The sequence below is a fragment of the Hippopotamus amphibius genome, chromosome 3 (assembly GCF_030028045.1).
Source record: "Hippopotamus amphibius kiboko isolate mHipAmp2 chromosome 3, mHipAmp2.hap2, whole genome shotgun sequence".
In the NCBI taxonomy this organism is placed as follows: domain Eukaryota; kingdom Metazoa; phylum Chordata; class Mammalia; order Artiodactyla; family Hippopotamidae; genus Hippopotamus; species Hippopotamus amphibius.
In genome coordinates, this window is record NC_080188.1 from 46,073,511 (window position 1) to 46,100,352 (window position 26,842).

Sequence of the window (26,842 nt, forward strand, 5' to 3'; positions counted from 1 at the left end):
AAAGGAATACCTGTCTTCTTTTTCTTTAAGCTATCTATAAGTTTCCTTGTTCATATATTTGTTATGTATTTCTTCATAGCATGCTGGGGAAATGTACGAGTTTATCAAACATGAAAGAAAAGGTTCTATAGCCCATTCCACACCAAGAAAACATTTCAGAAAGGCCCTCTTTAATATTTAAGTGCCCCAAATTCCCAAAACAAACATAATGACCCAAAATACATTTACATGGAAAAAGTGAGGTCTGTAATTTTGAGCTTCCACCTCCCCCTACCCCCAGATACAGAAGGAGTTATTTTTTTGAAAAATTTTCCCCCTTTGGTGAGGCTAAAATTTAGGAGTGAGCATTTCCAGAGACCAATTCAAACTGTAAAAAAAAAAAAAAAATCCTAACATTTGTTAAAAATACAAGGGTGAGTCAAAAATTATCTGCACTCCGGATATATTAAAATTTCTATAAATTCTACAGCCAGAGTGCAGGTAATTTTTGACTCACCCTCGTATAAGGACGGCTTTATTGAAGACGATTGCAATGCGGTCAAGACTATCACAATAGAAGAGATTGAACTCAACTCCAAATACAGCTGAGACAGCTATGTATTTATAGACAATGAAGAGAGTGAAGGGATCAGTAAATGGAAAATTACTCAGAGGAACTTGATTAAATATCAAGGCTAGAGGGATGCTTGCTAAATTAACTTACCAGGATTCTTGTAAAAGTTAGGCCAGATATCAAGGGTGGGAGATGGGGAACTTGATCAGATATGGCAGGGGCAAGGGCACAAGGAGCAGGGCAAGGGCATTATCCATAAACTAACTTAGCAGATTTCTTTGCTAAAACTGGGCTCAGCAGGCTAAGTTGATGCTTAGTTGAGAAAAGGAGATAGGGATGTGTCTGTAAAAAGGACCCTGAAGAATTAATGAGGAGTGAACAATAATATGAAGATATGGAGGTGAGGCATGAGCCTCCTAGATAGCTTCCTCCAGAAGAGGGCAGACAGCAGTTTCAAGCAGTATCAGCAGTATTTCGTCTTGTGGAACTGAAAACCACAGTCACAGAAAGACAGAGAAATGAAAAAGCAGAGGACTTTGTACCAGATGAAGGGACAGGATAAAACCCCAGAAAAACAACTAAATGAAGAGGAGATAGGCACCCTTTCAGAAAAAGAATTCAGAATAATGATGGTGAAGATGATCCAGGACTTTGAAAAAAGACTGGATGCAAAGATCGAAAAGTTTACCAAAGACCTAGAAGAATTAAAGAGCAAACAAACAGAGATATGCAACACAATAACTGAAATGAAAAATACACTAGAAGGAACCAATAGCAGATTAACTCAGGCAGAAGGGCGAATAAGTGACATGGAAGACAGAATGGTGATAATCATTGATGTGGAAAAGAATAAGGAAAAAAGAATGAAAAGAACAGAAGACAGCCTAAGATTCCCCTGGGACAATGTTAAACGCACCAACATTCGCATGATAGGGGTCCCAGAAGGAAAAGAGAGAGAGACAGGACCAGAGAAAATATTGGAAGAGATTATAGCTGAAAACTTCCCTAGTATGTGAAAGGAAATAGCTACCCAATTCCAGGAAGCGCAGAGAGTCCCAGGCAGGATAAACCCAAGGAGAAACACACCAAGACATATAGTAGTCAAATTGACAAACATTAAAGACAGAGAAAAGTTATTAAAAGCAGCAAGGGAAAAATGGCAAATAACATACAAGGGAACTCCCATAAGGGTAACAGCTGATTTCTCAGCAGAAACTCTGCAAGCCAGAAGGGAGTGGCATGATATATTTCAAGTGATGAAAGGGAAGAACCTACAACCAAGAATACCTACCCAGCAAGGATCTCATTCAGATTCGATGGAGAAATCAAAAGCTTTACAGACAAGCAACAGCTAAGAGAATTCAGCACTACCAAACCAGCCCTACAACAAATGCTAAAGAAACTTCTGTAAGCGGGAAACATAAGAGAAGAAAAGGACCTACAAAAACAAAAACAAAACAATTAAGAAAATGGTAATAGGAACATACATATCAATAATTACCTTGAATGTAAATGGACTAAATGCACCAACCAAAAGACACAGACTGGCTGAATGGATACAAAAACAACACCCATATATATGCTGTCTCCAAGAGACCTACTTCAGACCTAAGGACACATACAGACGGAAAGTGAGGGGATGGAAAAAGATATCCCATGCAAATGGAAATCAAAAGAAAGTTGGAGTAGCAATAGTCATATCAGATAAAATAGACTTTAAAATAAAAAATGTTTTAAGAGACAAGAAAGGACATTACATAAAGATCAAGGGATCCATCCAAGAAGAGGAGATAACAATAATAAATATATATATACCCAATATAGGAGCCCCTCAATACATAAGGCAAATGCTAACAACTATGAAAGAGGAAATGCAAGGCAGAAATAGAGACACAGATGTAGAGAACAAACACATGGACACCAAGTGGGGAAAGCGGGGAGGGCTGGGGGGAATGAATTGGGAGATTGGGATACCAAATTGTACACTCTAAATATATGCTGTTTATTGTCTGTTAACTGTATCTCAATAAAAGTTCTTAAAAAAAAAAAGATATGGAGGTGAGAATGAGCTTAGCATGTATATATAAAAGGGCTACAGTCAGACTGAAATGAAAAGTGAGTGGTGGAAATATAGCTGGATAAAAGCAGAAATAGATTAGAGAAAGCCTGAATAAATCAGAATTTAGCCTATATTTAGTCAGTGATGAGACCTGTAGTTAAAGCCTAGAGGACGTTATCACTGATTATCATGAAGAAGTTGTAAAGAGGAGCTGATTAGGGAGAAGAGATGTTGTGTTTGGTTTAAGACATGTTGAGTTTGAGGTGATGACATAATATATAAAGTTCTGACGAAATAGTCTGGGATGAGAATAATTCACGGCTAGTGATGAAAATTTAAGATGCATCAGCATGTATTAACGACTAAATTCCTAACCTTGTTGACCACTGTACATACCCTGAGTCTTTCTACACTTGTTCAGTAGTAACGGCTATCTTTAACTGAACACCTACCATGTACTAAATACTTTACTTTTTTGTTGTTGTTGTTACTGACAATCCACATTTGATATATGAGGAAATCAACACTTGAGGTTATTAAAAAGTCTCAGTGAAGGCCAAATGGATAAAACAGGTAGAACTGGAATTCAAATAAAGGTCTGTTAGGATGATGTGAGCCAGAACCCACTCTCTTTTCATTATCACTCTACCTCCCCTCAGTACCCACCTCCCCTGCCACCTAGAATCCTTTCTCTTATCACTCTATGTCTAAATTCTACTTGCTATTTAAGAGTCACTTCAAATGAAACACATTCATAAGAAATGCTGTGAGTCTGACCCCTGAAATTTCATACCCATTTATGTACACATTCATGGCAGTCATCCGTCTCTACCCAGCACTGTAGTTAGGTATGTACTTTCCTTAGCTCCCTCTAGTCCATGCATGATTTCTCTATTTGTCTTATAAACACTACATGCTATAGGCATAAAATAGTTTATGAATCAATTAATGGATGGCACCTGAATCCATGAGAATTACAGAATAAGTTCAGAGAGAGATGAGCAACGGGCTGATGACCATTTCCTGCCAATGTCCAGCAACAGATTCTGGCTGTTAGTGAAAGAGCAAGAGAGAAAGAAAAAAAGGAAGGAAAGGAGAGGAGAGATGAAGAGAGGAAAGGAGAGGAAGAGAAAGGGAGAGTAGGAGAAGGGAGGGAAAAACTAGAGTTAAGGGGGAGGGAAGGAAAGAGAAGACACTTCCAGAGATGCTAACGACTAGAGAGAGATGAATAAATTAAAAAGACAGAGAAATGGTTGGAGGGAAAAATGATAGTGGGGTGCTGCAGCTCTTAGCCTTCTTTCTCACTCCCATGTGCATCAAGAATAAATACAAGTATCCATGAGGCCACATTACAGTACCCACGTCCCCCACTCTTCAGGACTGCAGAAGGACTCCTTGGTGAGAGGACTGAAGATGTGAAGGTAGGAGATTCTCCTACAGAGAGCGTAAGTGGGATACATCAGGATGAGTCCCAGAGGAAAAGAAACATACAGGATGACTTGCAGCTATTTTCTTAAGATGAGTTTCTATATTACATGGCTTAATTTACCAGAATGGAAAAACATCTAGGGAGATAGTGGTCCACTTCTCTCAGCCCAAATACGTGCAAGAGCCACAGTTCATTTAATGTTTAGATTCTTATGATAAAGGTAATTTACTTAAATCTTGATCTTAGGAGATAATCTGAATTCCTCTAAGGTCAGTATACTGACTCCTACCAGAGGACACTGCTGGGGAATTGGAAAGGGAATGTGATCGTGAATCCAAACACGGATTCGTGTCCTGACTCTAGGGTGTGTCCTTTGGCAAGTCACTTAATTCTTTTGAGTCTTCATTCTTTATTTGTCATTTGGGAATAAAAATAAGGCCTGTTGTTTATTTCCTTATTCACTCAAGACAGACTGATTGAGTGTACTGTACACTATATATTAGATACTGGATTTGTTGGGCCAGGATTACTGAAGACAGAATTGAGATGTGCGTGAAAACCTTCTGCAAAATACAAAGCACTATCAGGTACCAGTTAACACTTACTCCAAAGATGGTTGTTGTACCATGTCCTGGTCTTAGAAATAAAGATATTTAACATTAGTCCCATCATCTTCCTCCTGAAACTGCAACTGGTTGTGGTTTATTTAAGCCTTGGTAAATGATTTCTTCTGAAATTCTCACCAATGGTACAGCAGATGATTATTTGACTCATAATTCAAATATTATTTGCTTGGGAAAAATGGTATCCAGAAATTGTCTTAATAATAAATAGTTTTAAAAAACTCCACAGAGGTGGAAATATGAAATATAGGCACATTTAAAATAAGCCAAGTATATTCTTTTAACTTTAAAAGGATGACTCCTGTGGCAAGCGATTGCCCAAGTTATAATGAGTTCAACAAGTTCATTCTTGTGTGATTTCTAAAGCCAAATTCACATTTGAATAGTTAAAGGGATCCTTTCTGGTAAATTGAATTTACTGGGTGGACATGATGCAAATGACAACCTATCTTGACTTAAACAGATTTTCAAGGTACTGAAAATATGAGCAATTGAAATTTCTGGTAGAAAGATGCAACACCTCAGCAAAACATATTTATAAATTGTTTACAATAATTTGGGGCAAGTGAATATAGTCACAAAAGGTAACAGCAATAATTAATGTTTTGGCCTTAAAAGTGGCACTTTAATAATCATAAGTAGATTAATAGAAAAATTTGAATGTATTAAACTAACAACTTTCTATTTATTAGATGTACCAAACATAAATATTTTAAATATTTTAATTTCATCTTAATGGAGATGATATTAGTATTGTTGTTATTATTATTATTATTTTTTAGATCTATCCATAGGTTTCTTTTTTTATTTTATTTTATTTTTTCATTTTATTTATTTATTATTTGTTTTTTGAGGTACACCAAGTTCAATCATCTGTATGTATACACATATCCCTGTATTCCCGTATTTTGGTTCTTTACTGGTCCTCTCTAGCCTAATCATTGGGGCACATATGTAAGAACTATAGTCCCTGGAACTCAGTAGCCCATTCCATTTACTCAGAAAAATATTAAATGGCAGAATGACATAAATGTTAATGTTATACTCTTAAAAATTATTTTTACAGAACTTGAAATAGTAAAACTAAGTAGCAAAAACTAAAATGGAATAGTAAACCTTTCTTTTTACACACATTTAATTGTTCTCTCCTGCCACTAAATTACAAAATATCTTGATTTGCAGTGGAACCCAATCCATACTGAAAAGTAGTATAACTGACTGCAGTTTCAGGGATATTTCTTTTATTAACAGATTAAGATGCTTCCTAGTATGGAAATATCAAAAGTCCCCTTTCTTAGAAACCTTTGTAGGTCACTAGCAACTTTGGAGTTGGGATAATTCTGTTCACACCAAAGAGGATTTTCCTGAATTCAGATTATTTTTTGTTGTTTTAAGTACGTTTACAGACACGATCATGCCCACAGGTAACTGGAAACCAGTGTTTCAAAAGAAAACTTGATTACACTGCTGGATAACACAGCTATCCTAAACAAGTGCATGAACGCCTCAAGGCTTCAGGCTGCTGCCAGAAAGACATATTTTTTTGATTGGTAAGAACTGCCAGATGACGCTTCGTGAAATATAAATGCAAGAAAGCCTCTGAGAGCTCAATAAAAACCTTCCAGCCGTCAGTCTAGGAGGATAAGAGCAGGAGATGGCTTTCGGAGTTCCAATATCAATTTACCTCTTATTCAATGGTAGGTCATTTCTTTTTGTTGTGTTAATTTTGTGTCACTGCAAAATGTGAATAGGATTTGTTTTATCTGAATTAGTGAGAAGTTGGCTTTTAGCAGTTGTTCTTCATGACAAAGATCCAAGCAAGGAATCTGTGCATTAATTTAGTTTCTAATGTAATGTATATTCCTCTTTTAAAGGACTTTGACACTTCTTTTTCTGAGATCTTTATATTGTTTGCTCTATACAAATGAAGAGTAGTTGATACATTTTTAACTATGATATGATAGCATCCTTGGGACTGAATGAGGTTATAAATATATTTTCTCTTAACAGTTAATGTGTTTCTATTTTCTCAAACTATAATGTAGTGAGTGGAATTGATATGAATAAGAAACTGTCAGGAAATTGCCCTTGTCAGGTTATGGATTCAAATGTAAATGAGTGAAAAATAGAACAGATGTGGGACTAGATAGAATAACTTCTGATCTGTTGCTTGTGCATAGAAGGAGGCTCACCTGCTAAAGATGCCTTTCCCTCTCCTTCACACAGCAATGACAGCATTGACTGAAGAGACAGCCAGGACTGTCACCCCCCTAGTCACAACCCAGCAAAGTAACTGGACAGTTAACAAAACAGAAGGTATTTTCTTCATACTTTTGCATTTCAAGTGACTTTTTTTTTAATGTTTGAGAGAAATTTGGATTGTGATAAAAGCAACATTGGAAAATTTTAAATATATATTTTAGGCAATCTTTTCTCAGGATGCTGTTAAATGGAAGTGACAGGTAAATGTGTAGGCAAAGAATTGTCTTTTTAAAAGGAGGAAGTGAAGCAAATGAGAGAAAGTTGTCTTCAGTTACTGTCCTGAATGTGAAACATGCCACACTTTCTGCTTGATACCTGCTGGGTTCCCAATAACCCCTGTGCCTCCAGAGGCAGTTTGTCCCCATTTTGGCATCTTGATAAGTGAATTTACATTTTGATCTGTGATTATGAGCTTTGCAGCCAAAGAAATTATGGCTACCAGATGAAGCCTTAATCCACTTTCCTTCATCTCTGGAAAGATCTTTTTTCTCGTCTTTGGGGGCTTTTGTTGTTGAGTTAGTATATGCTACACTTCCCAACCACTTGTACCCAGTTTTTCTTGTTGATGGTGATGATATATTTTATTATTGTTATTAAAATAGCTTCTAGCCACTGTCGAGCATCAGCATTTTCCCAAACTCTTTGAACTCTTAGAGGTGAAGTTGGGAAGCTTGTTACCTGCCAAGACCTGTGTGTCAGGTGGTTGTGATTCTCACTGGAATCACATACCAGCCCCTGATGTGAAGATGGGCTTTGTGACTTAGGACCAAAGAAATAACTGCATCTCGCTCTCAGAGCCAGGCAAATAAAAGAAGATCAAGTCAAGTATTTTGTTTCTCAATATGCAAGATAGTAATATTTAAATATTCTTCATTTCACCAATAATTTTAAATTTTAAAAGACTTACTTAAAATATTTTGCTCATTTGAGTTTTTGAATATATATATATATCAATTTGCAAAATAAAATTAGTGTGACTTTTAGAATAACTTTTAGCCAAATTCTTCATGTCTTCTGAGCCTTTAAACAGAGAAAACATTTTTGTTGAGAGAGAATACGGTAGAAAAATTAAAGTACAGTTTTCTCGCAGTGACATAACAGTGTGCCCATCACCACCTTTTTTCTTCCCTAATATTGAACTGCAAGTCAAATTCTCTAAGTTACAGGTAATAATAATGGGAAAAAGGGATTGAATATATCACTTCAGTAGTTTTCCTTTGCTTTCTTGATCAGGCAATTTTAGTTCCCTGCTTTTTATTTAACTTAAAAAATCTGAATCCAGTATCTCAGGAAAATTTTCATGAAGTTATAACTAATGCTCTTCTTCTTACAGGCAAGATGGATCTCTAGTATACTCTTTCTTTAGAAAATGTCTTCTTTCAGTTCTCACTTTTCTAGTAAGTCCTGTTTCAGGCTTGGTTAATGAAACTTAATCTTGAAGTAGGAAGAACCTAGCACAGTTTATAATGGGAATTTCTCACTGCTTGGAATTAATTATCAAGATGAGAAATTATACCGCATTTAACAAAATGAATATGAATTTTAAGGTAACGTTGTATGTTCTCAACTAAAATGAAGTTATACAACAGTATTTTGTTGCTGCCTTAGTACCTAAAGATTTAGTATTTTCAATATAAAAATGTATGCCTTTTAAGATTTTTTTTCCCTAAAAACGAATAAGTATGATTCTCTTGATCTACTTAGCAAGGCAAATATGGTATAACATGACAACTAAGGTTGAGGAGATATGTTTATTCACAACAATGACAAAAAGAAAATGCCACTAATTCCACTTGAGAAGAATTTAAGAATCAGTAATTAAAGTATACTAAAAAGGACTCGATTATGCCGTTTTGTCATACTACTGCATAAACCTCAAGGATAGTATAGGTATATGTCTTTAGTACATCAAGAAATGAAGGAAAAGCATTCTGAAATACATTTTGCCACAGTACAGCTTCCCAAAGGGAAGTTTCCCATAAAGAGGCTTCTGGACACTTGCCCATCTGCACAGTGTTAAAGCTAGAAATCAAAACCCAGGTTTTCTAATTCTAACTCCATGGCTTTTCCTACAATCTCATAATGCCTCTTAACTGAGTAAATTTTCTAATTAACATCTGAAGGTATTGTCTTAGCTATATTAAGCCTGAGACGTAAGTTGTTTCCGGCTTCATGTATAGGTCTTAACAATACTTCTTCTGAAATCAGCTAGGGAAAACAATCCCTTTTCCATTAGCTACTTAACTTAGTCTGCATAAGAGGAAGGAGAGATTCTCATCTCACTCTTCTTTGCAGAATGAAGAGAAATCAAGTTCATTATCTCACAAGCATAAATCCAAATCTTCCTAAGTGTTTATTTCTCAGGTGCAAAGGGGAGAATGAAAAAATTGTATAAAAGCTTCTATATTTATTAGCATCCAGGCGTACATTTGGGAGGCCTTTCTCAGGATAGCATGCTAAGACTAGAATCAATGCTGCCACCTTTTGGCAAACTTGTATCTATATCTTATTACGTAGTTCCTAAAGAACAGAATGATCATCAATCCATCTCCACCCCCTAATTCATTAATATGTCTAGATGATATGAATAACCTATCAAAGGAATCAAGCAATGGTTCAAATGACAGAGCACTCAAAGAATATTCTTAAAATTAAAGGCCTTTTTGTATATGTGTTACAAATCTACTATGAAAGTGTGACCCACCTCATATGTTAATATTGTACCTCCTTTTTCTAGCTGACTACACAGAAGGACCCATAGCCTTAAGGTTCTCACATCCTTGCCTGGAAGACCACAATAGCTACTGTATCAATGGTGTTTGTGCATTCCACCATGAGCTGAAGAAAGCCATCTGCAGGTAATTGCAAAGAACTTCCCAAGTCCTAGAGATGGGAGAAGGAGAATGTATGACTCCTTTCACATGGTCCATTTCTACATGCCTTCATCTTATCTAGTAAAAAAAAGGTACATGATCTAAACATGAGTCACCAATTCTCTTTGTATTTGAATATCTAAAGAGTCTTTTTCTAACCTGACTAATTCTCATTTCTCAAAAAATATGGTTCCTAGATTAGCAGCATCTGTGTAACCTGGAAGCCTGTTAGAAATGCAGAAGCTCACACCACACCGCAAAACTACTGAATCCAAAACAATTTTTAACAACATGCAAAGACATTTCTGAGTTTTTATGGCTAGATCATAGGATGAAAGGAAACAAACTATGGCAAAAACACTTCAAGAATATACAGTTCTAGGTCAACTGAGATACTATTTTTATGATCACTGATTTGCTTAGCATCCTCCTATGAAAGAGCAGATTAACCATTTTCTAGATCGACTCATGTAAGGGTCCTATCTTTCCCTTCTACCAATGAGGGAAGTTGCATTCATATGGGGTCTTAGTCAGATGATTATTGTAAAATACATGGCTTTGTCAATACCTTTAATAGATTGGCTTTCATTTAGTATTTGCCTCTTTAATTTAAATCACTTTATTAAATTTTTTTCATTCTTTGAAATTTGTCATTTGTGTTTCTATCATAATGAGTTTTAAAATTATATACTTTTCTAAAAAAATTTAAAAAATAAAGTTATACATTCTTTTCTTTTTTTAAAGGTGTTTTACTGGTTATACTGGAGAAAGGTGTGAGCACTTGACCTTAACTTCATATGCTGTGGATTCTTATGAAAAATACATTGCAATTGGGATTGGTGTTGGATTATTATTAAGTGGTTTTCTTGTTATTTTTTACTGCTACATAAGAAAGAGGTATGAAAAAAACAAATTATGAAGTCACTAGATACTCATTCATTTGACAAATATTTACTAAGCCCCTACAATGAACCAAGCATTGATGTATATAATATTTTAGTGAAAATATGGCTGTAAAGCTGGCAAGTTCTTGCATATTTGTTTTGATGCCTTTTCTCACAAACCCCAACAAGAGGGAAAAATTTACCTTGCAGTTGCAATATGATAGTTCCAACTTACAATTTCCCTCCATCCTCATCTGTCTGCCTACATCAGTTATAATGAGTAGGACAGTCAGCCCACAAGGGTAAAGATTAATGTGTATTGTGCACAATTATATGAAGTGCTGGATACCATATCTGGCATACTATAGGCACTCAGTAAATATCTGTTGAATGGACAAATCAAAAAATGAGTATTAAATGAATGAAAATGTATGACAAACGTGGGCTGTTGTCAGACACCAATTGAGGGTATATTCAAGAGATACTGTCTACTGCTAAAAGCTATATAAGATAAATTTGATCCACTAAGTATGTTACTCATGCATTAATTATTAATTATTATTTCTGGCTTTTCCACACTGGTAATTTTTCCTTAAATCCATGTATAGGGAAAAGTCAAGAAATAATGTGACATACATTAAAGAAAAAGTATAAATACATTTCTCTTGCTGTACTCCAGTAACTAACTTGTCATTTTTAAAACAACCAAAAATTACTGTACAATATAAAAAAAAATTGTTTGCTTAATAATTGCATCTTAGAGAGAATAAAATCTGTTATATCAATTGTGGATCAATTCATATAAAATCTGTTATATCAGTTGCTTAAGAGACCAAGAAAGACAAAAAGAAAGAAAGAAAAGGAAGTAAGACCTTTTACTGTTAACAAGACAACTGTCTGAGATCAGGTTCCCTAGAAGTAGAACCTAAGACAGAGATTCTTGGCTGAGGGATTGGTGGAGGGAACGCTCGAATGTGGAACCTGTAATGAAGTAGGGAAGCTAGAGCAGAGGAAGAAGGTAAGCAAAGATGTAGATGTAGATTTAGCTGAAGTCTATCCTCAGCCTGATTCCACAGGGAGACCTAGAACATGAATGGCATTGCCGACCCATCCCAAGAAGGTGATGGATTTTGGTTGTAGTACCCAGTGTCATCAGGTGTGGCTGTCAGAGTGCTCCTGGTTGGGCTTGGAATCTCCTAGGAATCTTCAGGCAAAGCCCTCTCTTGGCTGAGGACAATCCTCTAGAGAAGGATGGTGCTGGGAGCCTTATGAACACTCACAGGTGCTGGGGAATGGGTCGACCAGTGTGTAAAGGGGACATGGGAGGGACACCAAGACCAACTGCCACACCAGGGCATCTATATAATCCTCAATAAGCTATACAAAGAGCAGTCACATTCATATGGAAACCAATGCTCTATTTTAGGTGTCTAAAATTGAAATCACCTTACAATGTCTGTTGCGGAGGAAGACCACTGTGAGGCCTTTGTAAGAAATTTTCAAGAGGCATTGGTGAAAATCAGTGGGCCCAAAACTGAAATCTTCAAGTGAAACATCAAAATTTCCCAAGCTGACTAGAAAGTTGGGATTGCGATGAAAAGAGAGAAAAAATGTCAACGTTGGCCTTTAGGCTCTGCCATCCTTAAAGTGCCATGGGAGCCAAGAGAGCAAGCTACAGCGACAGAAGTCAAGTTCACAGTCCTACTCTGGGTTTGTTGCTGTTGTGTGGTTATTGTTCTCAGTGCAGAGAGACTGAGCTTTATGCTTCTATGTCAGATGTGAATTTTCATGGAAATAATGATCAACCTTGCAGCCAGCCAAAGCAATGCCAAGCTTGGGTTTTTCACTACGCTTGCTACCAGGATTTTGGACCACTGCTCTATGGACCAAATCCCAAACATGCTGCTTTCATGGTGTCTAAAAGAACGTGATGTCAACTATTCGGATGAGATTAGTATTATGGCACCTCTAGTGACCAAACGTGATTGAAGTCTAAGCTAGAGAAAAGAAAATGGAATGTCCAAGGCGAACATAAATCATACCCAGCTTGTGACAACACTGTGAAATATGGAATAAGCTAAAGAGTTTCTGATGACTGAAAGCTCTCTGGATATTGAGCCCTGAACAGACAAATCACTTTTGTTTCTGTGTGGATTATAAAACTTTGTGTTGGACTTCTGGGTCCCTGAATGCTTATGTTCATCACTTTCTCCTATTATTAGTGGAATTACCTGGTGACTATCTATTTGGATTGAAATTCTAAAATTCTACTAATAAATAAAATTCTACAGTTGGCTCTGAAATAGAAACTGAAGAACTTGACATAGGAATTTTTCACCAACCAACAGCAGGTGGAAACTTTCTTTACTATTTCTGGATACCGGAGAGAAGATTTTCACGTAGGGATAGGAAATAGAACATTGGTAGAAATAATGATTTGAGAATTAGGGTCTTTCCTCTTTAATCATATTTCTTCCACCTAATTCGAACAGTCATGTTCAGGCCCCTTAATTTCTTTGGGCTCTGATCGTTTTCCACAAGGTCCTCTAGCTCTAAAATTTGGTAGTGAGAGAAGAGAGAAAATTTTCCACACCCGTGTTGCAAGTAAGACTATTCTCAACTCCATCTCTGTCCCCAACCTCACCTCTCACCTCAAACACACCACTGGATATCATCTTAGATGTATATTTTAGTATTTGGTCTGTATAATACAATAATAATTTAAGAATTTGTTTTTAAAGGAAGTAAAACATGAAATTAAAGAATAATAATATCTACCATTTTTCTTTTAGATTCAATCTAAGACTATGGACCTTTTTTCTATTGTGGTATAGACAGGCAAAATAATTTTCATCATGAGATGGGTTAAAAAAGGATCAAACGTAAATATTCTTACAATGGCAGCCTAGTAGCAAGCCTTTCTCATTGTTATGACCTTTCATTCACTTCTAAACAAAACTACTTTCTGCTTTCCTTTGACTAGACGGCATTTCACTTGCTTTCTTTTTTCTTCAGAAGCAGTTTAATGCAGATGAATTGCACATCAGCACTTTCTGCATGATCTCACAAAGTATGCAGAGGTTACATCACACCAAGGTGTGGGGAGGTGAAGGTTCCTCCCAATGACTCCAGCGACCACACCTAGAAAGCTAGGCTTTTCCTGAGCATTTCAAAAAGGTGTTAAAAAGCTGGAGAGAGTCCAGGAAGAAACATCAAAGCTTAATTAAGGACTGCCTCCTGACGAAAAGAAAGAGGAAGTAAGGCTAGAGTCTGGAGAGGTGATGACCTAAAAAGTTATAAATACTGGCTATCTATAACTACTTCTAAAATGTACACATCATTGAATGCGTATTAAACAACAAATTAAAATCCCCAGAATGCCAAACCAAAAAGTAAAGCAAAACATAAAGCCAACAGAGACTCAGTTTTGTCACCTGCGGAGGAGGATGCATTAACATTATGAAATCCACCCAGGGAGACTACGTATGTGGGAAATCAGAGTGTGGCTCATGAGAAGCCACTGTTTATGGCCTGTCATACAAAAGAATCCTGTCATAACGCCTAGAGTTCATTTGCTGGGAAGGACTCCCTGGCATTCCCATGGCAACATTTACAGATGTAAGCAGGTCTTAAATAGGAAAATGCATAAATATAAGATGTTCTGCAAATTTTTTCATTTTTTATTTTTCCCTATGTGCATAAGACCCTGAAAAAAGCCTACCAGTGAAGCCCTGGCATCAGAACTACATCTTCAGCTGTCAGGTGAGGTGGGTCATTTAGGAAAGAAAGGAGGACATGTTTCTGGCATCTCTGACTACATGAAACTGGCCACGGGGGTTCATCAATTTCTTTCATTTCCCATTTTGTCTCCTTCCTGTGTCTGCCCTTCAGTTCTTGAGAACATATTTTTAGGTCATCAGGATTCATGAGTGCTTCATTAGTTGGCCTTTTGGAGCATAATGGCAGAGGGAGCAAACACTTTAATTTCGGTCATGCTCGAGTGAGTAAATTTATAAAAAGGGAATTATAACTGCTTGTTAGTGTGTCTTCTTTCTCCAAATTATTTTTTTGTAAAATTGTGTTTTTATAACATTTGAAGTAGATGAAATGATAACACAGTTCATCTTTTAGTGTTTCCTGGCACAATACAACCCTTTAATTTTGAAACGTCCATTTTGCTGACGTCAAGAAGATTTCCACTCATTATATGTAATTGAAAAAAAAGTGTCTTAAGGAAATAACAAGGCAAACATGAGTAATTTAAGCTTTTGATGTTGAACATAAGGACAGTTCTTCACAGAAGACCATAAGTAAACCATCTAACTTCTCTGTCACACAAACTGTAACACACTCTGTGGTATGATGTAAATATTGATATCCTACAACCCACTCTCATGGGAAGGGTTACCAGAATCTCTCTATTGCAAAACACCACTCTTTCTGGCTTACATCATGACTGCTTGACATCAGGATACTAGCATTTGCCAAGATGAACCGGAAGTGTTGAAATTTAATTTGTGAGTCTGACACTGCTGATCTGGGTGAGTCCACATTTCTGTCCAAACTTTTGGCACAGCCCTATTCAGTAGCACATTCAAAAGCATATCTTCCAAATTCAGCTCCAAATTTCTGTTAAATGTTCAATGAATGCACAACTTGGAGCACAAGGGTCTAAATAGTTAATTTCCTAAGAATTCAAAGGCTAGGCTTCTTGAGAATACCCACATGAATAAATGTGTCCCATCCATGACATTTTACTCCTCTGCCAAAACTACACATGAGGGCTGTTACAGACTGTGGGCAACAACCACAGCTTCCAGAGAAGCATCTTATAAAGATTATGAATGTGATTATATGGTAACAAGAAGAACTGAATTATTTAATCGGGTCTTATCTCTATAGTTCATGGCCTTTCTTTGTAATTTTTATGTCTCAGATAATATTGGAGCATAAATCACTTAGATTGCAATTCTGTTAAGACCACAGTCAAGCAGGTATCAAACCAGAAGTGTTCTTTAAGAGAATGTTAATTAGGCTTCACATCTTTCTGGAAAAAAATGGCTTATCTAGATTTTTAAAACTGCACAAAAATACTGATTCAATATTATGTCCCTTCACAAATCAAGCTGAAGTAATAGTGTAATATAGCTACCATCAATAAGCACTTATAATGTTTGAAAAGCATTCTTAGCTTTATTTTAATTAATCCATGCCTATATGTAATTGAGGCTTAGAGAAGGCAATTCACTTTTTCAAGGTCACATAATCTTTAAGAGGCAGGGCCTAGACATGAACCACATAGATCTAATGTCAAACTCCTCAACTAAATGATATATGTTAATGCTTCCCAATATTTTATGAAGAATATTAGTGTTGGGTTTGGCTTCTTGATGAGCTTGGGGATATACCCAAGAGATTTGTATGCAAATGAAAAAAAGTTCTTTTCTTTAAAATGTATAAAATAATGACCTTTGTCATGCATCAATCACAAAAATTCCCTGCTGTCATCTGCAGATTATTAAAATATGCATACCATCCTTAGGGTGAGGCCAGAACAAGCTTCAAGTGCCTGCTGACAGTTGAATGTACAGTCTGGGGAGAGACTTTAGACTGTAAATGAACCCTAGTTTATCTTCAGTTGTGAATGAGTTGGTCACTTGGAAACATTTGATGCTAGCCTGTGGACAATGGTTTGCTGGCACTAATGTTATCCTAACTGAGACACTCTTGGTTCAGTTGGTAATGAGATGAGGAGTGAGTGGTTTTCACATCTATAGGAAAATCTCATCAACCTCCTTCCCACCACATCACTCTCAATCCTACCCTAGTGCCATCTATACCTTCGAGAAAAATAGTCAATGGTAGTGGTCTAGCTTGGGGCAAAAACTGGAAGCAACATTAAAAAAAAAATTGCAATGGATGGACACTTAAAGGACCTATGATTTAGTCTGGCTGTGTGATTATCTAACTTTGTTGAAGCCCTTTGTTCAGGCTATTCTTGTTTGTTAAGTGAAGAAGTTATACTCTAAATATGACCTCCACCCTCCCTTCCTGGTCAAAAGCTGTATGTTGAAAATGTGCAGCCTATATGGCAGATCCAGTCCACAGGCATATTTCCTTTGGCTTTCAGTGTTTGTTTTAAAATCAAGTCCACATTTAGAAATCAAGCTGTCTTACTATAAAAACCCAGCTTTTCTAGCTTCTAGAAAAACAGGAGATACAGGATATATATATCTCCTGTATCTCCTATTATATATAATATGTACATAATTATGTTTTTCTAGGACATCTCCTATGTATTTTTAATAGGAGATAAAGGAGATCTCCTAGAAAAACAGGAGATACAGAGCTCTAACCCTATATTCTTACATAGCTTTGATTAGAAGGACTGTGCCCTTGACACCCAGCTTGCTTCTGTCACTATGCTTCCCATTCAGGATTCCTATGAGCCTTAAAGTCTACCTCCATGGTTCTCTGACCGGATTAATTTTAAGATCCTGCCTCATCTAAATGAGTCTAGTCATCAGGGTACCTGTAGAGGGCCTTGTTGTACTGCAAACCACTCAAGCCATAAAAGAATCTCAGATGGACAGGTTGTCCAGGAACTTGCTCTTTAGGAGAAACCACACTCACCTGGAAGTTGGCAGGAGTGGCATCCGATGACTCAGACTCTCTGCCCTGCCAACGCCCTCAGTCACTCTCTGCTACAATCTCTGTCAGATTTGTTTTTTCAGTGTTCAACCCTGCTTATGTTAACTCCCTACTCAAAAACCAAACTGACTCCTCATTGTGCACCATGTTTAACAAAGGCTCCCCTCCCAGTGGTGTGAGGCCCTCCACAGGGAGGTTCTGGTGGTCTCTCTTTCTCATCTACCTACCCAGGGCGCCCTACTCAGACCGTGAGCTGCAGCCACCAGCTGCCCTCTGATCTCTGAACAGACCTCCCAATTCCTATCTCTATGTTAGGGTCTCTGCTTTTCCCTCTATATGTATTACCCTCCTTCATCTCCGTCTGCCAAGATCCTATGCAATTTTTTTCAAATCCTTTCTCCTTGAAGAATTATGTTATTTACAAATATCATCTTTCCCTTCCTTTGAACTCCCTGATTATTTTCTTTAACCTCTCAAATAGTGCTTACATTCTGCCCTGTATTATACTGACTTTTGTTCTTGGCTAAGTTCCAGTTATGGTAATATTAATAATAATAATAATAATAATAATAGACTTCATTCATTAAGTTCATACCATACACTGGGCACAGTGCTAAGAAATTTCTATACAGCACCTCTTTCAGTCCTCAAAGACAGCCTGGAGAAAGGTTTTACTGCAAACTGTGATGAATAGTAGTTAAAGAGACAAGTCTTAGGAGTTGAAAAATCTGAAGCTTAAATCCCAGCTTCATCCCCTACTAGCTGTGCTGCCTTGACCAAGTTTCTTAACTTTTCTAAGCCTGAGTCTTGTTATTTATAGAAAGAAGATAATATTTATCTGCTAGAGTTGCTTTGAGGGTAATAGTGAGTGCTCAATGAATATTAGCTATTTTATGATTGTCTTCCATTTTTCAGATTAGGAAACTGAAATTTGAAAAGTTTAAGTAACTTGTTCAGTGATACGCAGCTAGTAGGTGGTAGAACCTGGATTTTACCACAAGGCTGTCCAATTCTGAGGCCTACTTCACTCAGCACAGATTTTGATCATGGCTGTCACTTGGTTAATGTTGTCTGAACAGGATCTGAAATCTCAGAGGGCCGGGTTTTGAGTCCCAACTGTTTATTAGCTCTGTGATGGAGAATAAATTATTTAACACCTCTAAATTTCAGTTACCTCCATTATAAAATGAGGATAATAATTACACCTAACTCATATGGTCATTTTAGGATTAAGCTAATTTAGATAGCTAAGTAAGTAAAATATTTAGAACACAGTACTCAGTCAATAAATTTTACTTATAATTATTAAACATTTGAAACTCCTGTTGAAGTTCTTATTGATATTTAATAAAGTCAGTTTTTATTTTTTATAACATGACATATGCCTTCCTAAAAATGTTATCACACTGCAAAATTAAGCAATAAAAATCACAGGTTTTATGGGAAAACTAAGGCTAAGGGTATAATACTCAAAAACTTTGTTAGTGACATATTAAAAAAAAAGAAACACTAGAGAAAATCATCAAACCACAAAGGAAGATACAAAGAGAAGGAGAAAGGAACAGAGAAAAACTAAAAAACATCCAAAAAGCAATTAACAAAATGGCAGTAGAACATATCTATTAATGATCACTTTAAATGTAAATGTAATAAAGTCTCCAATCAAAAAACGTAGAGTGGCTGAATGTATAAGAAAACAAGACCTATCTATATGCTGCCTATAAGAAACTCACTACAGATCTAAAAACACACACAGACTAGAGTTAAGGGATGAAAAAAGATATTCCATGCAAATTAAAACAAAAAGAAAGCTGAGGGTAGCAATCTTATGTATGATAAAATAAAGTTACAAAAAAAGGCTGCAACAAAAGACAAGAGCATTACACAATCATAAAGGGGTCGATCCAAGAAGAGGATATAACATTTTTAAATAATTATGCATCCAACATAGGAGCACCTAAATATATAAAGCAAATATTAACACATATAAAGGGAAAATCATCAGTAATGCAATGATAGTAGGGACTTTAATGCCCCACTTATATCAATGGATAGATCAACCAGACAAAAAAAAAATCTGTGTGGAAACATTGGCCTTAAATGACACGTTATACCAGATGAGCTTAATAGGTACATATAGAACACTGCATCCCCAAACTGCAGAATATACTTTCAAGTGAACATGGAACATTCTCCAGGATAGATCACATTTTAGGCCACAATACAAATCTCAATAAATTTAAGAAGAATATCATATCAAGCTTCTTTTCCAACCAAAACAGTATGAAACTAGAAATCAATTACAAGAAAAACTGGAAAAAAAAAACACAAACACATGGAGATTAAACAACATGCTACTAAACAACCAATGGATCAACAAGGAAACCAAATAAGAAATTTAAAAAATACCTGGAGATGAAAATGGGAACACAACTTTGCAAAATCTATATGATGCAGCAAAAGCAATTATGAGAGGCAATATCATAGCAATACAGGTTTACTCAAGAAACAAGAAAAATCTCAAACAAGCAATCTAACTTTACACCTAAAGGAACTAGAAACAGAAGAATAAACAAAGCCCAAAGTTAGCATAGGAATGGAATAATAAAGATCAAAATGAACATAATGCAAATAGAGACAAAAAAAATAGAAAAGGTCAAAGAAATTAAGGGCTGGTTTTTTGAAAGGGTAAACAAAATTGATAAGCCTTTAGCCAGACTCATCAAGAAAAAAAGAGATAGAGCCCATGCAAAATCAGAAATGGAAGAGAAGTTACAAACTATACCACAGAAATATAAACAATCACAAGAGACTACTACAAACAATTATACAACATCAAATTGGACAGGCTAGAAGAAATGAATAAATTCCTAGAAACATACAATCTTCAAAGACTAAATCAAGAAGAAGTAGAAAATATGAACAGACTGATTAGTAGTAATGAAATTGAATCAGTAACCAAAATCTCTCAACAAACAAAAGTCTAGGACCAGATCGATTTATAGGAAAATTCTGCCAAACATTTAAAGAAGAGTTAATACCTATATTTCTATAACTATTTCAAAAAATTGTAGAAGAAGGAGTGCTTCCAAACTCTTTCTATGAGGCCAGCATTACCCTGGTACAAAAATCAGACAAAAACACTATAAAAAAGAAAGAAAAAAAGAAAAAAACCTACAGGCCAATATCTGTGATGAACATAGACGCAAAACTCTCAACAAAATACTAGCAAACCAAATTTAACAATATGTAAAAAGGATCATACACCATGATCAAGTTGAATTTATTCCAGCAATGCAAGGATGATTCAATATCTGCATGTCAATTATTGTGAAACACCACACTAACAAAGGATAAAAATCATATGATCATGTCCATAGAAACATAAAAAGCATTTGATGAAAGTCAACATCTAGATGTGATAAAAACTCTCAGCAAAGTGGGTATAGAGGGAACATACCTAAACATAAAGCCCACAGCTAACATCATACTCAATGGTAAAATGCTGAAAGCTTTTCCTCTGAGATCAGAAATAACACAAGGATGCCCACTCTTGCCACTTTTTATTCACATGGTACTGGAAGTCCTAGCCATAGCAATCACATAAGTAAAAGAAATAAAGGCATCTGAAATGGAAGGGAAGAAGTAAAACTGTCACTCTTTGCAGATGGCGTAATATCATATATAGAAAAACCTAAAAACTCTACAAAAAAAATTAGAACTAATAAATGAATTCATTAAAATTGCAGGATACAAAATTAACATGAAGAAATCTGTTGCATTTCTATGCACAAATAACAAACTTTAAAAAGTTAAATTAGGATAACAATCCCACTTACAATTGCCTCAATAAGAACACAATACCTAGGAAAAGATTTAACCAAGGAAGCAAAAGGACTTGTATACTGAAAACAATAAGACAGCAATGAAAAAAATTTAATAATATACACACAAATGGAAAGATATATTCTTTTTTGCTCATTGACTGGAAGAATCATTGTTAAAATGTCCATATTACCCAAAGCATTTACAAATTCAGTGCAATCCATATCAAAATACTCATGCATTTTTCACAGAACTAGAACAAATAACCCTAAAATTTGTATGAACCACAAAAGACCCCAAATAGCCAAAGCATTCTTGAGAAAGAATAACAAGATTGAAAGTATCACATTCTCTGGTTTCAAACTATACTACAAATCTATAGTAATCAAAATAGTATAGTACTGGCACAAAAACAGATGCATAAATCAATGGAACAGAATAGCCCAGAAATAAACCCACATTTATATGGTCAGTTAATTTATGACAAAGGAGGCAAGAATACACTATGGGGAAAAAGTCTCTTCAATAAAAGGTGTTGAGAAAACTATACCATTACCTGAAAAAGAATGAAACTATTTTTCTTACATCATAAAAAAATGAACTAAAAACGCATTAAAGGCTTAAATGTAAAACTTAAAACCTTAAAACTCCTAGAAGAGAACATCAACCCAGGTAGTTTTTTTGTTTTGTTTTTTCTTGTTTTTTTTTGGATCTGTCTCTTCAGGCAAGGCAACAAAAGAAAAAATAAACAAATGGGGCTACATCAAATTAAAAGGCTTTTTGCAGAGGGAAAGAAACCATCAACAAAATGAAAATGCAATCTACTGAATGAGAGAAGATATTTGCAAATGATATGTCTGATAAAGGATTGATATTCAACATATGTAAAGAATTCACACAACTCAACAGCAAAAAAAAAAGAAAGAAAGAAAGAAAGAAAGAGTAAAAGAAAAGAAAAAAAAAAAGATTAAAAATGGGAAGAGGACCCAAATAGGCATTTTTCCAAAGAAGACACACAGATGGCCAAACAGGCACATGAAAAGATGCTCCACATCATTAATCTTCAGGTAAAAGCAAATCAAAACCACAATGAGATATCACCTCACACCTGTCAGAAGAGCTATTATCAAAAAGAAAACAAATTACATGTGTTGGTAAGAACGTGGAGAAAAGGATACACTTGTGCACTGTTAGTGAGAATGTAAATTGGTGTAGCCACTTGAAAACAGTAGAGAGGTTCCTCATAATTTTAAAGTAGAACTACCTTATAATCCAGCAATTCCACTTCTGGGTATTTATCCAAAGAAAACGAAAAATATACATACATACACACACACACACACACACACACACACACACACACACTGGAATATTACTTAGCCATAAAAAAGAACAAAATTTTGATAGAGAAGAAAGATAGTGAAGTAGAAGGACGTAAAATGCACCCCTCTCCACAGATGCATCAGGAATACACCAAAAGACACAATAATTCCCACAGAGAACCAGCTGAACACCAGCAAGTGACCTCAGACACCAGAAAGGACTGCAAAGATCCCAACATAGCTGGGTAGGACAGAGGGAAAAAAAAAAAAAAGGAGAAAGGAGGAGAAGAAAGGAAAGGGATGGGTTCCACACCCTAGGGTAGGGGGATCTGAAACAGAGGGGAGATTGCTGAATTTGGAGAAGCATCCCTTATCTGACAGGGAAACCCCTTCTCCAATGGGGAATTTCCCTGGGTCAGACGGGAGGCATTTGGGACTGTTCAAAGAGAGTGAAGCGGCTGAGCTGTGGCAGACAAGAAAGAGTGAGAAACACATGGAGGGTTCACACCATGGCTCAGCGTATCCGAACTGAGATGTCGATTCACAGCTGAACAGGGGGTCTGGGAGCTCAAACGTGGGAACCAGAGAACTGGTTCAGGGTAAGAAACATTGTTGGCAGTGGGGAGATGGACTGAGAGGACAGGAGGGAAGAAATTCGCAGCAGAGAGTGCCTACCACGGAAAGCTGCACAGCCATAGTGGCAGCTTGATATTGCTGACTCACAAGCAGGGAGGAGGAGCCACAGGTGTAGCCTCTCTCTCAGCACCTGCGAAGGACAAGGGAAGGACCCCTGTGGGCCTCACTAACGCACTCAGGGATAACAAAGGTCCCTGGGTGGGGCTGGCCTAGAGTGCCTGCAGCCGAGAGCCAAAAGCCCGCGGAGTGGCCCAGCTCTGGAGACATTCTGTTTACACCTGAGCCACCGGCGTCTCTCTGCAACAGGCACCTCCATGGCCAACTGAGCTGCCGTGACCCAGGAAGGGCACACTGGCGGAGTCACAGCAGCAGGGAGGAACCGCAGTTGGAGTTGCTCTCTCAGCCAGAGCCACCCAAGCCACTGTGACCCATGCAAGACACCACTGCTCACTCACTCCCGGGTAAGGAGCCACTATTGTACCCTCTCTTTCCCCACACACCGGCACTTACAGATGAACAATAAAGGCTCTGCTGGCCACAGAATAATACAAAAAGCCCAAGGTGGGTGGAAAGACACTTACAGCTGAGACCCCAAGGAAACAGAAATATTAGTATTAATTCTATTGATCTGGTCCATTCTGGGGTCAGTTTTAGGGTTTTTGTTTTTGTTTTTGTTTTGTTTTGTTTTGTTTTGTTTTTTATTACTTATGATCTTAGTCCTAAAGGATCTACACGTTTTATAACATATTTTTTAATTCTATTTTTCATTATATTTTTATTTTTAGCCTTTGTATATATTTCTATTTCCAGCTAAGTTTTTTGTAGTGCTGACTGTATCTCTCCTACCTTCTTTTCATCTGTTTTATACATTTCTATTTCTTTCTTTTTCTTCTCATATTTCCAGTCACACTACGCTCTTCTGTTGCCCTGCCTTCTATCCTTTTTTAGTTTATTTTATCTTAATATACTTATAAGCAATATTATCAGTCTGCTATGTTTCCTTGCTTTATTCTCCAGATGACACACTGCTTTGGTATTTATTACTAAGTTTTGTCTTTATCATACTTCTAAGTACAATTGTCTGATTTCATTCTGAGAATCTTCAGTTTGTCTTGTGGTATACTTGCTCTTTATTATATCTGATCCTAGCTTTGAAAATCTCTGTGGATTTCTGTTTTTGTGTGTGTAGTGTTTGTGTGTGTGTGTGTGTGTGTGTGTGTTTTGTTTTAGTTTTAGTTTTTGTTTTGTTCTGTTTTGGTTTTCAATTTCTGTTGGTTTTCTCTTTGATTGTCTGATAGCATACTGGCATTCTTATGTCAGGTCTTTCTAGTGCCTTATGTTCTATTGGATTCAGTATTTGTCTGTCTTATACATGTATGTGTTTCCTTGACTTAGTATTTGTTTGACTCAACACTCTGCCATTAGTCTGGGGCTTGGACAGGCTTCTTTAAACCCCTTTATTGCCGGGACAAGCAACCCCTGAAGTTTGGACTACTCCATCAGAAGTCAAGTAGGAGGCTCTGGGGAGGGAGCACTGAATCCAGGATAATAGACTACTAAGGACACAGGGAAGATTAACTGCAGAGAACTCTCACAGAGCCTCGTATCAGAGTTTAAGACTAGGCTTTGTCTGACTGTCTGCAACTGCCAGTGCTGGACACATCACACTGAACTACAAACAACAGAAACACAAACCCTCCCATCAGCACACAGACTACCTAAAGCCATATTAACCACACAGATACCCGAAAACACACCTCCTGACATGGCCCTGCTCATCAGAGAGAAATGACACAGAGTGACACAGTGCCAAGTAGACACCAGAACCCCCCACCAGGAAGCCTACTCAAGACACTGGACAAACCCCACCACAGAGGGCAGAGGGCAGAAGGAAGAGGAATTACTACTAGACAGCATAGGGAAAGGAGACAGCAAATCCTATAAATTAGACAAAATGAGAAAACAAAGAAACACCATGCAGGTAAAGGAGCAGGAAAAAAACCCACAAGACCAAATAAATGAAGAGAAAATAGGAAAATTACCTGCAAAAGAATTCAGAGTAATGATAGTAAGGATGATCCAAAATCTCGATAACAAAATAGAGATAATACAAGAAACAGTTAATAAGGATTCAGAAGAACTAAAGAGCAAACAAACAGTAATGGAAAACAAAATAGCTGAAATTAAAAATACTCTAGATAGTATAAACAGCAGAATAGCTGAGGCAGAAAAACGAATAAGTGAGTTGGAGGATAGAGTGGGGGAAACAACTGCCACAGAGCAGGAAAGAGAAAAAAGAATAAAAAGAAAGAAGACATTCTCAGAGACCTTGGTGACAACATTAAGCGCACCAACATTCGAATCATAGGCATCCCAGAAGAAGAAAAAAAAAAAGAAAGGGTCTGAGAAAATATTTGAAGAGGTTAGAGTGGAAAACTTCCCCAATGTGGGAAAGGAAATAATTGATCAAGTCCAAGGAGCACAGAGAGTCCCATACAGAATAAACCCAAGGTGAAATACACCGAGGCACATATTAATCAAACTAATGACAAACACAAAGAAAAAATATTAAAAGCAACAAGAGAAAAGCAACAAATAACATATAAGGGAAAACCCATAAGGATAATAGCTGACCTTTCTACAGAAACTCTGCAGGCCAGAAGGGAGTGGCAGGATATACTGAAAGTCCTGAAAGAGAAAAACCTACAGCCAAGAATATTCTACCCAGAAAGAATCTCATTCAGATTCGATGGAGAAATCAAAAGCTTTCCAGACAAGCAAAAGTTAAGAGAATTCAGCACCACCAAACCAGCCTTACAACAAGTGCTTAAGGAACTTTTCTAAGAAGGAAACACAAGAGAAGGAAAAGACCTACAAAAACAAACCCAAAACAATTAAGAAAATGGTCATAGGAACACACATGTCAATAATCACCTTAAATGTAAATGGATTAAATGCTCCAACCAAAAGACACAGACTGGCTGAATGGATACAAAAACAAGACCCTTCTATATGCTGCCTACAAGAAACCCACTTGAGAACAAGGAACACATATAGACTGAAAGTAAAGGGATGGAAAAAGATATTCCATGCAAATGGAAGTCAAAAGAAAGCTGGAGTAGCAATACTCATATCAGACAAATTAGATTTTAAAATAAAGACTATTAAAAGAGACAAGGAAGGACACTACATAATGATCAAGGGATCCATCCAAGAAGAACATATAACAATTGTAAATATCTATGCCCCCAACATAGGAGCGCCTCAATACATAAGGCAAATGCTAACAGCCATAAAAGGGGACATCGACAGTAACACAATAATAGTAGGCAACTTTAACACCCCACTTACACCAAAGGACAGGTCATCCAAACAGAAAATAAATAAGGACACAGAAGCTTTAAATGACACATTAGACCATTTCAACTTAATTGATATTTATAGGACATTCCATCCAAACACTACAGAATACACTTTCTTCTCAAGTGCACATGGAACATTTTCCAGGATAAATCACATCTTGGGTGACCAATCAAGCCTTGGTAAATTCAAGAAAACTGAAATCATACAAAGCATCTTCTCTGACCACAACGCCATGAGACTAGATATCAATTACAGGAAAAAAAGTATAAAAAATACAAAAACATGAAGGCTAAACAATAAGCTATTAAACAACCAAGAAATCACTAAAGAAATCAAAGAGGAAATCAAAAAAATCCGGAAAC

General features: G+C 36.6%; 1 protein-coding gene and 1 long non-coding RNA gene across 5 annotated transcripts in view; one reads left to right on the forward strand and one right to left on the reverse strand.

The window, feature by feature from the left end:
• Positions 1 to 26,842, reverse strand: part of LOC130849002 (uncharacterized) — an 80,269-nt gene that overhangs the window by 13,442 nt on the left and 39,985 nt on the right. The gene's annotated exons all lie outside the window — the stretch shown is intronic.
• On the forward strand, positions 6,205 to 18,779 carry EPGN (epithelial mitogen). 4 transcript variants are annotated; one of them, XR_009052648.1, is made up of 6 exons: positions 6,205 to 6,361; positions 6,891 to 6,980; positions 9,664 to 9,784; positions 10,544 to 10,696; positions 14,387 to 14,445; positions 14,575 to 18,779. XR_009052648.1 is itself a non-coding variant. In XM_057727516.1 (5 exons), the coding sequence occupies exons 1-5, from the start codon at positions 6,319 to 6,321 to the stop codon at positions 14,391 to 14,393; spliced, it is 414 nt and encodes a 137-aa protein (XP_057583499.1). In that variant the 5' UTR covers positions 6,205 to 6,318; the 3' UTR covers positions 14,394 to 14,450. The 4 variants fall into 4 exon arrangements, 3 of the variants coding, with proteins under 3 accessions (XP_057583499.1, XP_057583498.1, XP_057583501.1); XM_057727516.1 differs by lacking the exon at positions 14,575 to 18,779 and having other exon boundaries at positions 14,387 to 14,450; XM_057727515.1 differs by lacking the exons at positions 14,387 to 14,445; positions 14,575 to 18,779 and adding an exon at positions 12,110 to 14,379.

Bases quoted from the DNA above. Each gene is read 5' to 3' on its own strand.
- EPGN (XM_057727515.1), top strand. From the start codon at position 6,319: ATGGCTTTCGGAGTTCCAATATCAATTTACCTCTTATTCAATG. The intron at 6,362-6,890 runs GTAGGTCATTTC...TCCTTCACACAG, and splicing joins AATTTACCTCTTATTCAATG to CAATGACAGCATTGACTGAA. The intron at 10,697-12,109 runs GTATGAAAAAAA...GCTCTATTTTAG, and splicing joins TACTGCTACATAAGAAAGAG to GTGTCTAAAATTGAAATCAC.